At 36.2% G+C, this 14558-nt stretch overlaps 1 protein-coding gene across 1 annotated transcript in view; it reads right to left on the bottom strand.

Annotated features, from left to right (window-relative positions):
- NBAS (NBAS subunit of NRZ tethering complex) overlaps positions 1 to 14558 on the bottom strand; it is a 159348-nt gene that overhangs the window by 100635 nt on the left and 44155 nt on the right. The window contains exons 25-32 of the mRNA XM_040058489.1: positions 13693 to 13866; positions 12596 to 12729; positions 11811 to 11873; positions 11021 to 11143; positions 9443 to 9545; positions 6958 to 7181; positions 4462 to 4574; positions 1826 to 1939 (exon numbers count right to left, since the gene is read on the bottom strand). Coding sequence (XP_039914423.1) covers positions 1826 to 1939; positions 4462 to 4574; positions 6958 to 7181; positions 9443 to 9545; positions 11021 to 11143; positions 11811 to 11873; positions 12596 to 12729; positions 13693 to 13866 — 1048 coding nt within the window. The remainder of the gene's footprint in view (positions 1 to 1825; positions 1940 to 4461; positions 4575 to 6957; positions 7182 to 9442; positions 9546 to 11020; positions 11144 to 11810; positions 11874 to 12595; positions 12730 to 13692; positions 13867 to 14558) is intronic.

Here is a 14558-nt window from a genome sequence, read left to right on the forward strand (position 1 = left end):
TACTACTAAAATCCCCTACTTACCATAGGAGCAACTGTCAGCATTACTCCCAAGGTTAACCACTAAAGTCAGAGAGCCCAACATTCACAAGATAAATAAGTCACCACTAGAGTAAGTAGTAGCTTTTAAATTATTCACCTGTTTAAGAATTAACCACCTCACACATTCATCATCTGGTTTTCTCTAGCCTGGTAAGTGCATGGAAAAGAACTGGGGGGCCATTTCATCATCTGGCTTTAAGTATCTCAAACTTCTCTTCTCAGTGGTGACTCATTAAGTCTGTGATTACAACACTAGCATACAGACACTACTGTATCAATGAACACCACAAATTCCCTAAAGTTCTCTACATACTATGCAGCAACTGCCATCTTTCAGCCTTTGGAACCGAAAAAGTTTGATCCCTTATCAAAGGTACACGCCAGGGCACTGTAAATCCTACAGCTAAGGCACTAGGATAACACTACTAGACAAAGTTGTATAGAATCTCTCTAGATCTTGGTTTTCCTTCTTTCACACAAAAAGAATCAGAGATTCAAAAAGAAGGTAAAACAAAAATCTGCAACAGCCCAAAAAAACCAGAATATTAAGAAAAACTCACATATTTTAACTTGATGAGAGTGGGACAAAGCAGAGAGGAGAAGGAAAGAGTTGTACAATAATCTTGTCTTATGAAGCAATAAGGGAGACTTTTTTTTCCCAAAAGCCTTACAAGCAAATAAAAAGAAGTTACAACTGTTCTTCAAAATTTTTGATGAATTATACGTTAAATATGTAGATTAGATCCAGCTACCCAACATGGTACCATCCTGTCCCCTCTTCCACCTTTTATGTAGCAGCACTGTGCTCACCAGAATAAGGATGTGACTCCTTTCCTTAGAACCAAGCTACCTTGAGAGGTCTCCAGTCTAATTTCCATATCTCTGTTCTCAACCTCACACAACTGTCTCGAATACCTCCCTACCTATTTGTAATACTATGCAAAAAATTGCCAGTACTAAGCCTCCTCAAAACATAAGAAAAAAATCTTAAATTATTTAACAAATAGAGATGAAGAAAAGAATTAGCCAGGCATGTTTTAGTGACAGAAATGGAATGCATGGATTTTATATGCTGTGCTGCATTAAATATAGATATTTTATATTTCTACATTCTATTTCTACATCATAAAAATACAGCTGCATTGATCAAGTATTTTTCAAAAATAATAAAAAAAAAAAATAAAAAGCAGATACTTTAGGCAGGCTATAAAAAAATAAATTTAAAATCCCCCTAATATACTCAGGATTCAATCTTTGAAGATGTTCAGCTCCTCAAATGAATACTCAACTTAATGCATTATTTTTAGTGCCCAAAGGAGATACATGCAGCACAGACTGAAGTCTAACAGCTGAAATTCATGTTTTACAGATCATTTTTCCCCTTGTATCTTAAATGCAATTATTATTATATCGGGCTACCTTATTTGACAGAGATACTAACATTCACAGTAATTTCATTACTACCAATTAACTATAAAACAAGATATTCTTAGCCACAACTCCTCCAATCTGAAATCACCCTATGTTCCAACTCTAGATTGGACAAGGCATTTTTTTTTTTTATTTCAGGTATTAGCAGAACATAGCAGCTGACCATTTCAGCTGTTTTGCACATGAAATACTCTCCTCATGTGAGATGCTTCATTCCTCCCCAAAGACTGCTCTTGCAGGTGACTTTTCAGTGGTATCTTTGAAAGCATATTCTAACGATCAACTCAAACATCCTAAAGCATAACATAAATGCTCATTCCATGGCAGTTCAGTGTCCTATTAACACAGCTTACCTGCAACCCTTAGCAGGTTTGCCAGGCCCAGGAGCTTAGCAGACTGCTTGTAGTTTGTTGACATCTGAGCCAGACAGTCCTTGATGAGAGTGAGTCGATCGGAACACAAACGCACTGTTGAAAGCAGAACTGGTTTAGAGACTGCACAAATGAACTTGACTGCTGTGTTCCTGCTTAAACAACACAATTCAGGAAAAGTGCTGGGGAATATAAGAATGCAAACACAATGTGAAAGCCAGCTCAAAGTTGCTTGTAGGCAGATCTTCAATTATACCTATAAACAGAAAGTTAAAATAACACCGCAGGATACCCAGCTCCAATCATTAGCAAGTCAGGCTGTGAAGGGAGCAAAAAGAGGAAAACTGACCTGAATGAAAACTCTTTTTTGTTTCACGTTTTCACATTCACTCTTTTTAAATGTGTACAATTAACTGATATTCTTTTATACAATTTTTTTTTAATTATAATTTTTGCAACATCCTGAAAGCCTGCTAACACAGGCGTTAACTTTTGTTTAGAATGTTGTAACTAAGATGTCATTTATTTAGCATGGACAAGATACATCACACAGACTGAAAGAACTGTCATTATCAAGTGCTTCAGCTCATTTTAATTTACTTAAATATTTCCCAAGGAAGTAGAAGGATAGTCTGCAAATCACCAGGTTCTGTCAACCATATCCTGAGCAGCTTATAATTAGTACTGTGTTTCAAAAAAGATTTTACTAGAATAAGACAATTATTTTAATTGCATAATTTAATATCATTAACTGATTCCAGTGTTCTATTTAGCTAATTAGTGGGTGGCTAACTTCAGGCTGCTGCTTTAAAAGGTAATGCTTTCATATTACACAAGATCTCAGAACACAGAGGAACAGCATGCAAATATTCCACTTAACAATCAGTAAGAGTGAATGGCTGCATGGGGATAAACTCTGCATTAGCATATCTGGCTTAAAACAGGGTATCAGGCCTCTCAATAAGAGCAAAGACATGTTAGTATAATGAAAGCTATTCTTTCTGGAAATTAGACTAAAATGAGTAAGAATGGAATAGCAGGAAGAGGTCATATTTTTAGTTTCATTTTTAATATTCTATCACAGGCATATATTGGTGTACAACAATAAAATGTTTTCAGTCACTGATTATTTAAGCAGGAATTTTTAATACATAATATAACTAAAAGTAATCTGATATACCACAGGTCAAACACTTAAAGATGAACATGTCTTCACATTTTATTTTAATAAGGAGTCTTCAAACCAGATTTTATTACAATATAATATAACTGTAGTGCATAAGCCTAAAGTGTCAAGCTTGCTAAAAACAGAAGTAGGGGAAGATCTACAGAAGACTAAACACAGAACTGCAAATAGAAGTATTGTAAAAAAATTATTCCTGTGGGAACAGCCGATCCCTGGTGCTACTTTAACGACATTCTATCAAATGATAGATAATTTAAAGGCTTTCATCAAAACTTCAAAACATCATCTTAATCTTATTAGATTAATCTGATTTACATGAAAGATACTGAAGCAAAGATAAGTCAGGATCATTAATGAAATTACATGCATGATTTCACATAGTCTGATTAATCTAGATCAGTTGTATTACACATACTGTTAATGCAGTATTATGTCACTATTTTTAAAAAATTATACCTGCATTTCCAAATCAAAAAAAGTTGAAGGAATTACATGCACTTTTTTACAGGCTGAACAAATGGTCTGAAAGGTAAATAATTTTACTCTAGAAATCAACAGGACAGTACTGCAAGATCTAGAAATCAGACAGTCTCAGTCCAGAAATTTTAAGATTTCTGAATATAACACTTGGAGCATCAATTCACTTGAATAAATACTTGGGAAAAAAAGAGAACAAAAAGAGAACCCCAAAGTAAAGTAACAACAGCTGCTGAGAACATCTACTTCATTTTCCATGAAGTAGAAAGCACCAGAAGTGGGATTTCCATAAATCCCAGTGTTTCTCTGCACAATGCAGAAGTAAAACATTATCATCAGCACATCTCATGGCTCAGTGCCCATCTCAGCCAGTTCCACGAGTAGTGTTCATACAATTTCACTGTACATAATTATAACTTCTTTCCAACTTTTGTCCAAAAACTTTCTGTTCCAGTGGAGTCAGACCTCCAAAAAATTTAGTTTTAAGCACATCATCAGAAGAAATACCTTGTAAAAGTTCACTTCCACTGTCATTGGGTTTTATATACCTCACAATGAAACAGCCCAATGGAGACATGAAAACTGCCTCTGCATGAAGAACCCCTCTCCTACCTGTTATTTTAAAGCACAAAGGCCAAGTGCAGATTATTTGGCAAATAAAAGATAAGCTCAATTTCTGTTCAAGTCACAAGGAGTTTCATATACCTGATAACCAATTTTAAAGTCCTGCTAAAAGTCAAAAAACAAAGACACCACATGCAAATATCGTTCTTACTTCACAAGCTAAAAAATTCTATTAAAAAAATTATTTTTTCTATGTGGCTGTAAACAGCTTGCAGGCAGTATATGGACTCTTTAGTTAAACCATATCACACTTATGTAATAGTAATTATTTCTCGTGCATATTTATGCCTGTGATTCAAGCAATCACATAAAGAATAAAATTATGCAGTACCTTGCAGAGGTAGTATTTTCACACCAAACTCTTCCAGGTAACCCAGAGCACGAATGAGGTCCAACTCCTCCTGAACAGCACTTGGACTGTCTTCAATAAGTTGTAGACAGCACCTAAACAAGAACAAAACACATTTTTCTTAAGTCAGATGAAAACATTCAAAATTAAACTTGAGGGAAAAGTCCACTGGTGAGTAAAACAAAACAAAACCACCACCAGCAGTAATTTAATAACCTTAGGAAATGCCAGAATACTCACTATTTTTGTAATGCACATAGGAGCTGTTTGGCAGTCTATCTCCTATAGCTGGCTAAATATTTTAACAAATTTATATTTTTGCTTTGCCTTCAACTGCTTGTTATAACCACATCACCTTAACCTTCCTGAATTTAGATCTGCAATGAATTTGATAGATGACATTGAAGGTATATGTACTTAAATACATAATTATTTTGGGAAATATTTCTCCTACTACTATTGGGTTTTGGTATTGTCATATAGTAGAAGATAAAAGCAAAACACTGTAAAAAGTTGTCTGGAAGTGAAACATTAAAAGTCACTGTCACAAATTCAATTTCCTCAACTAGGTACAGTAAATAAAACAAAGCTTATTTTAAAAAAAAAACAAAATCCACTAAATTGCATGCATTAATTAATGCATGCAATTATTAAGATCATGTTATTCTAAATATATATTTTAAAATTATACAAATAGTATATTACTGTAATAAGCTTTTAGATTTTTTTTTAAAATACAAGCTGCATTCTGGTACAGTGTATTCATATGTAGTTTTACTAATACATGTTGAACAAAGAAAATCAACACGCAAAATTATAGAATCATGGAATGGCCACAGGTTGGAAGGGACTTTAAACATCATGTAGTTCCAAATCCCCTGGCATGGGCAGGGACACCTCTCACTAGATCAGTTTGTTCAAGAGCTCCATCCAGCCTGGCCTTTAACACTTCCAGGGATGGGGCATCCACAACTTCTGTGGACAACCTATTCCAGTGTCTCGCCACCCTCACAGTAAAGATTTATTTTTTTAAACACCTAATCTAAACCAACTCTCCCCTCCAGCTTGAAACCATTGCCCTCTGTCCCACTATATACCCTTGTAAAAAGTTCCTTCTCTGTCTTTCTTGCAGGCTCCCTTCAGGTACTGGAAGGACACATTTAGGTCATCCCAGAGCCTTCTCTTCTCCAGACTGAGCAACCCCAACGCCTTCAGCCTTTCCTCATCTCAGCAGAGGTGTTTCATCCCTCTGAACTCACTCCAACAGGCCCATGGCCGTCCTGTGCTGGGGACCCCAGAGCTGGATGCAGCCCTGCAGGTGGGGTCTCACCAGAGCAGAGCAGAGCAGAGGGGCAGAATCCCCTCCCTCACCTGCTGCCAACGGAGCTTTGGATGCAGCCCAGGACACATTTGGCTTTCTGGGCTGTGAGGGCACATGGCTGGGTCATGTCCAGCCTCTCACCCACAGCACCCCCAAGTCCTTCTTAGCAGGGTTGGTTGCTCTGGATCTGTTCATCCCCCAGCCTGGAGTGACAGAGGGGGTTGCCCAGACCCAGGTGCAGCACCAGCCCTTGGTCTTGTTGACCTACATGAGCCTTACGAGCTTCACATCTTGAGCTTGTCCAGGTGGCAACTCATCTCATTGATTTTAAATGCCTTAATTCACCATACACATTAAATCAGGAAAATATTTGATTTGTCCAGTCCATCATATTTTTTTTTTGCCACGTTAATTATGAATACACATTTTAAGTCAAACCCAAGATTGTACGTTAGCGGAACATCCGATCTGAACCCATGGGATTTTTCAGGCTCATTGACAAATATTTCAGGGTGAAGATTAAAATAGAAGTGGAATAAAGGAACCAAAGAGAAGCTGGAATTGTCTGCCTGGGGAGGTGGTAGAGTCACCATCCCTACATGTGTTTAAAAGAAGACTGGATGTGGCACTCAGTGCCATGATCTAGTTGAGGTGTTAGGGCTGGGTTGGACCTGATGATCTTGAAGGTCTCTTCCAACCTAGACATTCTGTGAATTCAGTAAATACATTCTAAACCAAACTAAATACACCTAAACCAACTCACACACAAAGGCTCCTAGAAGACCTAAACATGATAATCACTCACAGAAACTCAAGTTAAGTTACCATGAAATAACTGATTGAATGTAAATAAGAGGAGGACCAAAATATGCCACTAAACAGAATAAACACAGAGTCACACATTCATAGGAAGTATTTATATAAACCACATATTTTGAAATATCACCATAAAACCCTAAGGGAAAAGCTGGTCACAGAACCCTTACGCATTAAAAGGATCTTTAAAACCCCTGCATTAAAAGCAACACTACTCTGTACTTGGCTTATGAAAAAAATTCTCAACAGAAGACTGAGGGGCGGAATACTAACAGATAAACCCTAATGTTATGACACCATTAAATCAGTTGTATTTATGTATATGATAATTGTAAATGTACCTGGCCAATTCCATACAGCTATCAGTCAAACTCGCTGAAGAATTGAAATATTCTCTCCCAGCAGCCAAAACCAGTTCAATACTTCTGGCATAGCTCACTCGGTACTGCGGCTTCCCTTTTGATGAACTTGGGAGATCCACTGACCAAACACTGCAATGCATCATTTGCCCAGCCAGGTGGATATTGTCTACACTGCTTGAGCATAAAAGACTTTCGGTGAATATCTAAAAGAAAGAACAGTAATTTAATAACCTGCAGAAGCAGCAGCTTCAAATAAGCTTATCTGCATTGTATGGCATTAACCCCTTTGAACACAAGGATGTCTGAAGTTAAAAGAATAGATTTTCTGCTTGGACTCAATATAACTTCTACCAAAGGAAGTATTTCTACAATGCACTTACATAAAGCTAAAATTAACTAGTAGCTAGTTTCTATTTACTGGAAGTTAAAAAAGAAATAAAAAACAATATTAACTATCTTTTTACAGTATGACTTAAGGCACCAAAGTATACCTACATTTTGAGATGTTAATATGCTGTAAGAATCTGAAAGGGCAGTTCAGTATTAAGATCTTAAAACCAACAATGTAAGAGAAGAAATTTTGTATTCCTGAAGTAACTAAACATATTTAGAACTGAGTATATAAGATGTTCTTAAATTTCAATCAAGACTATCTTCAAAGAATACAAACTCATATAATGTTGCATCTGCCTCAAAACACCTGATTTATTTCAAGGTAAAAGTTTTGCCCAATTTAAGACACTCAGAATAATCTCAATTACTTACAAAAACAATTTGCCTATTTTTTTAAGTAGTCATTATTGTCCTAATGAAAAAGAACATAAAGATTTAATTATTAGAGAAATATCACAGCTGCAACAATATGACCTTTATCAAAGGTTTAAAAGATCATAACAAATTCAATGAGGATCAATGAATCATAGAAGAGCCCAGGTTGGAAGGGATCTCAAAAGACCACCTGGTCCAACCTTTCATGGGAAACAGGGCATAAATGAGATTATTCAGCACTCTATCCAATCATACTTTATTTCAAGATACTTCTTTTCTTGGAAGAACCTCTCCAAACGACATCATGCTCTGGAAAACAGTTCAGTGCTTCTTAAGGAACATCACACAATTAGATCATCTTCCATTTCACAATATATTAGCCCTCAAGGAACACAGAGATGCAAAATAGCATAGCTGACCTTTCCTCCTCAAAGACCACACACAGAACATTTAACTCTCTCAAAATTTATCAAGTCAAGAGAACAGAATTCACTATGCACGAAAGAAGAAGAGAGTAAGCATCATGCTAAAAAATACACAAACCTCACATGGGACTGCACGTTCTTACTGCCTCATCCATTTATCAGTTTTGAAGTTATCAAAGTATAATTGCATATGACAGCACTACATTTCAAAGCATTTTCAGCACTCTTACATAATTTTTTCCAAAACCCTTTGTTGTGTTTCTTTTTAAATCATATGGTTCAGAGTTTAAAAAGAATAATTTAACGTTACTAGAAAACTTACATTAAGATCTGAGTAAAGCAAACGCCTTATTTTCAGAGTGCTTTAGTATTACAATTTCTTAACATGCACTTAAAAAAAATTCAAGTACACTAAGCTGTAGCCCACCACAAAACCATGGCTCTTAAACACGTTGCAGCTTTCTGGCTGTACAAGTACAGAAAAAGAGTGATTTTTCTCGTGTAAGTTGAATAGCATGGTCATTTTTTATTTTTTTTCTTTTCTTATTTGCTTTTAAAACCACTCCTAAGAGGTAATCAAAGAGGTAGCCATAAGCAATTAATTCTGTAAACTGCAATAAAACCCGCTTCTGTATAGATATAAACACTAATTAGAGCAGACATAGTAATGCATCTGTAATAAACTGCAGTACTTGAAGTGAAAATGTAAATAAATAATGTATGTCACAGCAAATTCTACATCTGTCTAATAGACGTCTTTTGCAAGTACTAATGATACGAGTTTGGAGTTTATGCACATGCAAGGGGTTTTACCTTCAATGAAATTAGATTTCTCATCTCACATAATTTTACTTCAATTGCAAGCACTAGAAAGCCCATAATCCTATAATGATCTTGGATATTATCAAACCAGAACTCCATGTTTAAGAAATGCTTGAGTGAAGATAACGTTTTATTTTCATTAGTCTGGAGCATTTATTGTCTAACAGATTTGTACAGAATTACAAGCTTTGTAAGAAAACCTCACAAAGTTGAGTCAATTTCTAAAAAGTTGAATTTTATTAAAAGATATACAGGGTATTTATTACGGGAGCTTTAGATAAAATGAATAAACACCAGAAATTTTTTACTTAAAAAAAAATACTGTAAAAGAGGCAGTAGATAACCAAGTAATAGCACAGAAAAATGTATTTACACCTGCAAGCAACAATATGAAATAATAATGTGTAGCTTACTTGGGATGTAATTTAGTAAGAAGACATAAAACTCACCTCATAGCAAGTATCTGAATGTAAGCACCTATACACTTTCTGCTGCATGTCCAACATATCCTGGAGCAATTCCTTCCACTGCATCTCACCAACAGACGGTTGCCTAGAAAACATTTTTTTAAAATGAAATATTCTCTTCCCCAACAATTTTAAAGAAAAGCAGTAGATTCCATGACTAAAAATATGAGTATTCTCAAAAGCTATTTCAATATTTAATTGGACTTTTAACCAGAAGTAATTCAAAGACAGAAGGCTTTTAAGATTAATTAACATTAAAACAGTGTCTGTGGTATAAAATGGTTTGACAACGATGCAGTACCCAAAGTGCTTTTTCATTTTTCTGTGGGATAAGACAGGGATTTAAGCAATGTTTCCCAAGATCCCCCAAGCAGGTTTTGATAGTTTTCCATAATACATCAGGAAGTTGGAAGTCTTCCTGCTGAACTGGGAGCTGGAGGACAAATGCAGGTCTGTAACAGCAACTGAGGATTAAAGTGCTGTTCATTGTAGGCAATCTCAAAGGACGAATCAATGGCATGCAATCACAGGAGAATAAAGCTGCAACTTTATTTTATTTCTTAAAATTGAGTGGTATTCAGATTCTTGACCCTCTGGATCTATGGAACTCTGTTTATCCACAGAGCCTCAACTTCTTGCGCTCTACCAAAACTTTTACTAGTACAAACACTATGAATGTTTTTTGACATTACTTTGAGCCTTTCAGATTAAAAAAAGACCTTTTTAAATTACATCAGCTAGTTCCAACAAATAGTGATTTTCTCATGTGGCATTAGCTTTTACTTTGGCAAAACAAAGGGTCTCCAGCACAAGTGGAAAAAAATCAACGTTTTTCCTACAGAGGCATTGTCTTGATCTTTCTAAAGAGAAAGTCTTAAAGTCTTAAAAAGCTTTCAGACTACTAAAAATATAAATACCACTCTACCATCAAGGATGAACTGCTGTGCATATTTGCTTTAAACAAGCAAGAAAAATCACCCACAGTTATGGCTGGTTTTCCCAGGATTCAAAATTTCTATCTGCTTACAACAAGAGTTACTTAATAATTCATATACAGGTGAAAGAGGAGTTAAATGAAAGATGAGTCGAACTAGAAAAATTGAAAAATTATACTGGGAATATGAGTGGCAGAATCGGTACCTAAAATCAATAAATTACCCTATTACAAGGGTTCCAAGAAAACATGCCCAAACCCCCCCAAATAATTATTTTACAAATACTACACTCTCAATGATATTAAATAGGTCTTACAGGACCTCTTTTACAATCTGTTAAATTTCACAGTTCATAATCTTGCAGTATTTTGCAGCCAGTATGCTTTTTAAGCTTGTTTACTCGAGCACGAACGTACTAAAGCAGGTTTGAAGGCAGGCAGAGATTTTTGACTGTGGAGAATGCAGCCAAAACACCAAGCACGTTAATCATCAGTTCAACAAAAGTGTTTATGTACACTGTCTGCAGGGCGAACACCACAGCTCCCTACTGCCACAAAGCAGGCAGGCAGGCTCTTTTACCTCACTGCCCTTCCCCTCTTCCCCCCCACTCCCCCTGAATACTAACTTGCGACCTGTGTGCCTCGTCAGCCTGATCATCAGCTTCCGCGCCTCCTCTGCATTGTCCTTGGTGTCTCTCACAAAGGAAACGGGCCTCTGCAGGCCGTGCTTCTCCAGCAGCTCCGACACACTGCAAACACAGCCAGCGCTGGTGAGTCCTGTACGGCTGCAAAACTACTGCTGCAGCAGCAGGACTCTTAAAGCTCCCTCAAAAAATGCACTGCAAATGCAAATTATCTCTATAAAATCTCTTACAGTATAGATTAGCCAGAGTGACATCACCTACATTTTTTAAAATACATGTATATTAGTAATACTGTAGGGTAAACACGTACCACCAATGCCTGATGACATACGTTCACAGGTTTAGTCTTTGATCAGTCAAAGCATTATAGAGCACCAAGATTAAAACAAGCTCCTCAGGTTAATCCTCTTTCCCCTCCCCAAAAACACCCCACCAAAACCAGAACAAAATAAGAAAAAAAACCCTAAACAAATAAAAAAAAAAATCCCCAAAGCCCCCCACAAAAAACCCCAAATAAAACAGGAAAAAAGCAAAATGCTACCCCCCTGACTTTTATTCCATGAAAAATATCTCTAGAGATTTATAACATTGAAATAGATAAAACCATTCAAAATTTCTATGTTATGAATATAAAAAGCATATAGATAATCTTGCTGACAGCTTTAAAATAAATAAAGTCAATTTTTTTGCTGGTTTCTTATAATAAAAAGTTCTTGGCTCTGCCTAGTAATTTCTGTAAGAATATACTAATTATTTTAGCTAAATTAAATACCTAAGAATTTGTTCCAGTTCATCTACTTCATCATGAAGAGTGTTAGTTTTATCCGTTTCAGGCCTGCAATGACATCACACAATTAAATATATACATACACACATACTCCTTTTAATTCCCTCTTTTAATTCATATTGCATAGGTATGAAGATAAGCAGTCTGACACACTCCTTGACTAAAATCAAATATATATTTAGTTGGAAATATTAAAACTGTTGGTCTTTTTGCTATAAAGACAGTTAAAATTTAGAGGATTCCTCAGTTTCCCAAGAGCAAAGGTCTTCCTTAGACTTTTCTCAGGCGCTCTCCTTCCTTCATGCAGAAGATACTGGAAAAATAGCTTGCACCTCACAGATCACAGGATAGCTCCTCTTCAGGCTTTCACTTTCTTGAGCATTACTTGTCCCTCAATAGGTTTTCGATCTCCCCTCTCACAGGGACATATTGCTGCTTTCAAGTTAAGTGCAAGGTGCCACTACTGTAACAAAACCAGTAAGACAGCACTAACAATTGGTCTCAATTCATCAGACTATAAAAGTCTAAGAAACAGTACAGAAACCTTGATCTAGGCTGCTACGTTAACTCTTGTTTTGCTGCATTAACCGGTAAAGTATGGACACAGCAGAAGTATTTAGATACAAACATTAGTCAAGTCAGCTCAGAGGTGAATAGAATATTCCAGTAACTCCATCTGCCCTTTAATAACAACCCTTTTCAAAGCATTAACTCACAGCCATATTGAATATTTCTAAAATATTTACAAATAACCAGCTGAAAATGTTTACCCATATCCTCTTTGTGGAAGGCATTCCAAAATGTCGTAACAGAGAGAGAGCTGGTCATCTCGCTCACAGCTATAAATACACTCCAACGCCGCAATCATAAGCTGGTCCTGATCAGGAATAATTTTTTGCTGACACTAACAAGAAAAGAAAGTACACTGGTTTTTATTTCTTGTTTCTCATTCAAAAGTTAATTTTCTTCTGACTATAAAAAGCTGTGTACTCCAAGTAAATAAATTGTCCTCAGGTGCAATCAGAATGTCTCTTGCTAACAACCTGGTAAAGTCACAACCCAAAACTTATCTTGGCTAGTTTTCTGCAGTGCAGACTCTTGAAAGAACAGTGTTATGCCATTATACCCTTTCTGAATCTGAGAAGCGGAGAGGGTGCAGGACAGAGGAAGGCAACTGCTGCAAACATTTGTCAAACTTATTTAATATGTAAACAGTACCAACGTACATAAAAGAGCTGTGGTTGTGCTTTCGCTGGTTGATTTCTGTCCATACACTCAGAACATTCAGTAGCATGCAAATATGTGCCTGTGTGCTCTGGAATAATTATTTAAGCCATAGAAGCAGCATGAAACACTCACACAGAAGGCAACTTCAACCCTTACTCATTGAACTCTCACCTCAATCCTAATGGCCCCCACTTTATTCTTTACATTTGCTGTGGAAGGCAGGAGAGGGGGAAGTAACTTGAAATTTACTCCTAGTAAAATTCCTCAAGAAAAAAATAGTGAGATCATTAAACTCTTTCATACCCACTTTTTATAAAGGAAATATGCAGGAATTTACTTTAAACAGGTCACCAGGAAATTACTTCAAAGTCATAATATTTTCAATAATTTTTATTCTACTAGGCTAGAATCATTATTACATTCATTTGACAGTCTCATCAAAGACTGTTTTGCTGCATTCTAATTTATGGTAAAAATTTTAAATAATGTTTTCTAAAACATAACAAATGCTGGGTCCAAGAAAACAGGAAAGATGAGAAGGATGATCTGACTTTGATGAAATAACACTATTTCTGAATTAATCTCTTCAGCACAAGAACTTCCAAAGAAACCAGTAGAATCAACAGAGCTCTTTACTTACAGCAGGTTTTGAATTCTGAAATATCTTCAGAGGTAGAGTCAAGTCGTCCTTTGCCAATGTTACTAAATATTCTTTAAAAAGGGCATTTGCAAGACCAGGGGACTGGTTTTCACAGCGGTGAAGAAAAGGGATCATCCACTGATAAACATTCTTCACATATTTTTCATCTGAGGACTGGAAAGCACAAAGAGAAAGGAAATATAAGAACAGGTTCAGCTTCATTGCCCAAAACAAACAGGAAAAGCAAAAACTTTTTTGATCAATATAACCGAAACAGTTATCTTCACTTAGCACAAACTGATCATTACATCATGAAGCACCCAAACAATCTCTCTGCTACCCAATGGCTTGGGGAAACTGAGCAGCACAGGAGTAAAAGCCCATTATGTGAGGAAAGCCTGTCTTCCTCCTGCAGCTTCAGAATGAGTGAAAAGACCATGCAGATATGTCAGAGCAGCATTACTTTCAGTAGTTCAGCGGGAATGCAAGATAGAAAACAGGTGATGAGTGACTACATAAATCCAAAACCCAAAACAAACAAAAAAACCAAACCAAAACAAAAAACCCAAACAAACAATTAGACTTAATTTCTAAGTATTGTCATGTTTTCCTCTGGGGCTCATGTGATCTTCAACTGAATTTCAGATCCACAGCTAGTTCTATCTCTAGCTATTTTTCAACCCTTCCAAGAGGTCTTTTTGTATTCTGAAATGCCAGGCTCAAACTCATTAGAGATAAAAACACACATCTGGTGCAGAGGCAAATATTAAAATTGCTTGACATTATTTAAAGACACCAAAAAACATCTAAGGAACACATTCAATATTGTTGTATCTGCAGCATCATCAAAAGCTATACTGAAGATC

Source organism: Hirundo rustica, chromosome 3, assembly GCF_015227805.2.
Source record: "Hirundo rustica isolate bHirRus1 chromosome 3, bHirRus1.pri.v3, whole genome shotgun sequence".
Classification (NCBI taxonomy): domain Eukaryota; kingdom Metazoa; phylum Chordata; class Aves; order Passeriformes; family Hirundinidae; genus Hirundo; species Hirundo rustica.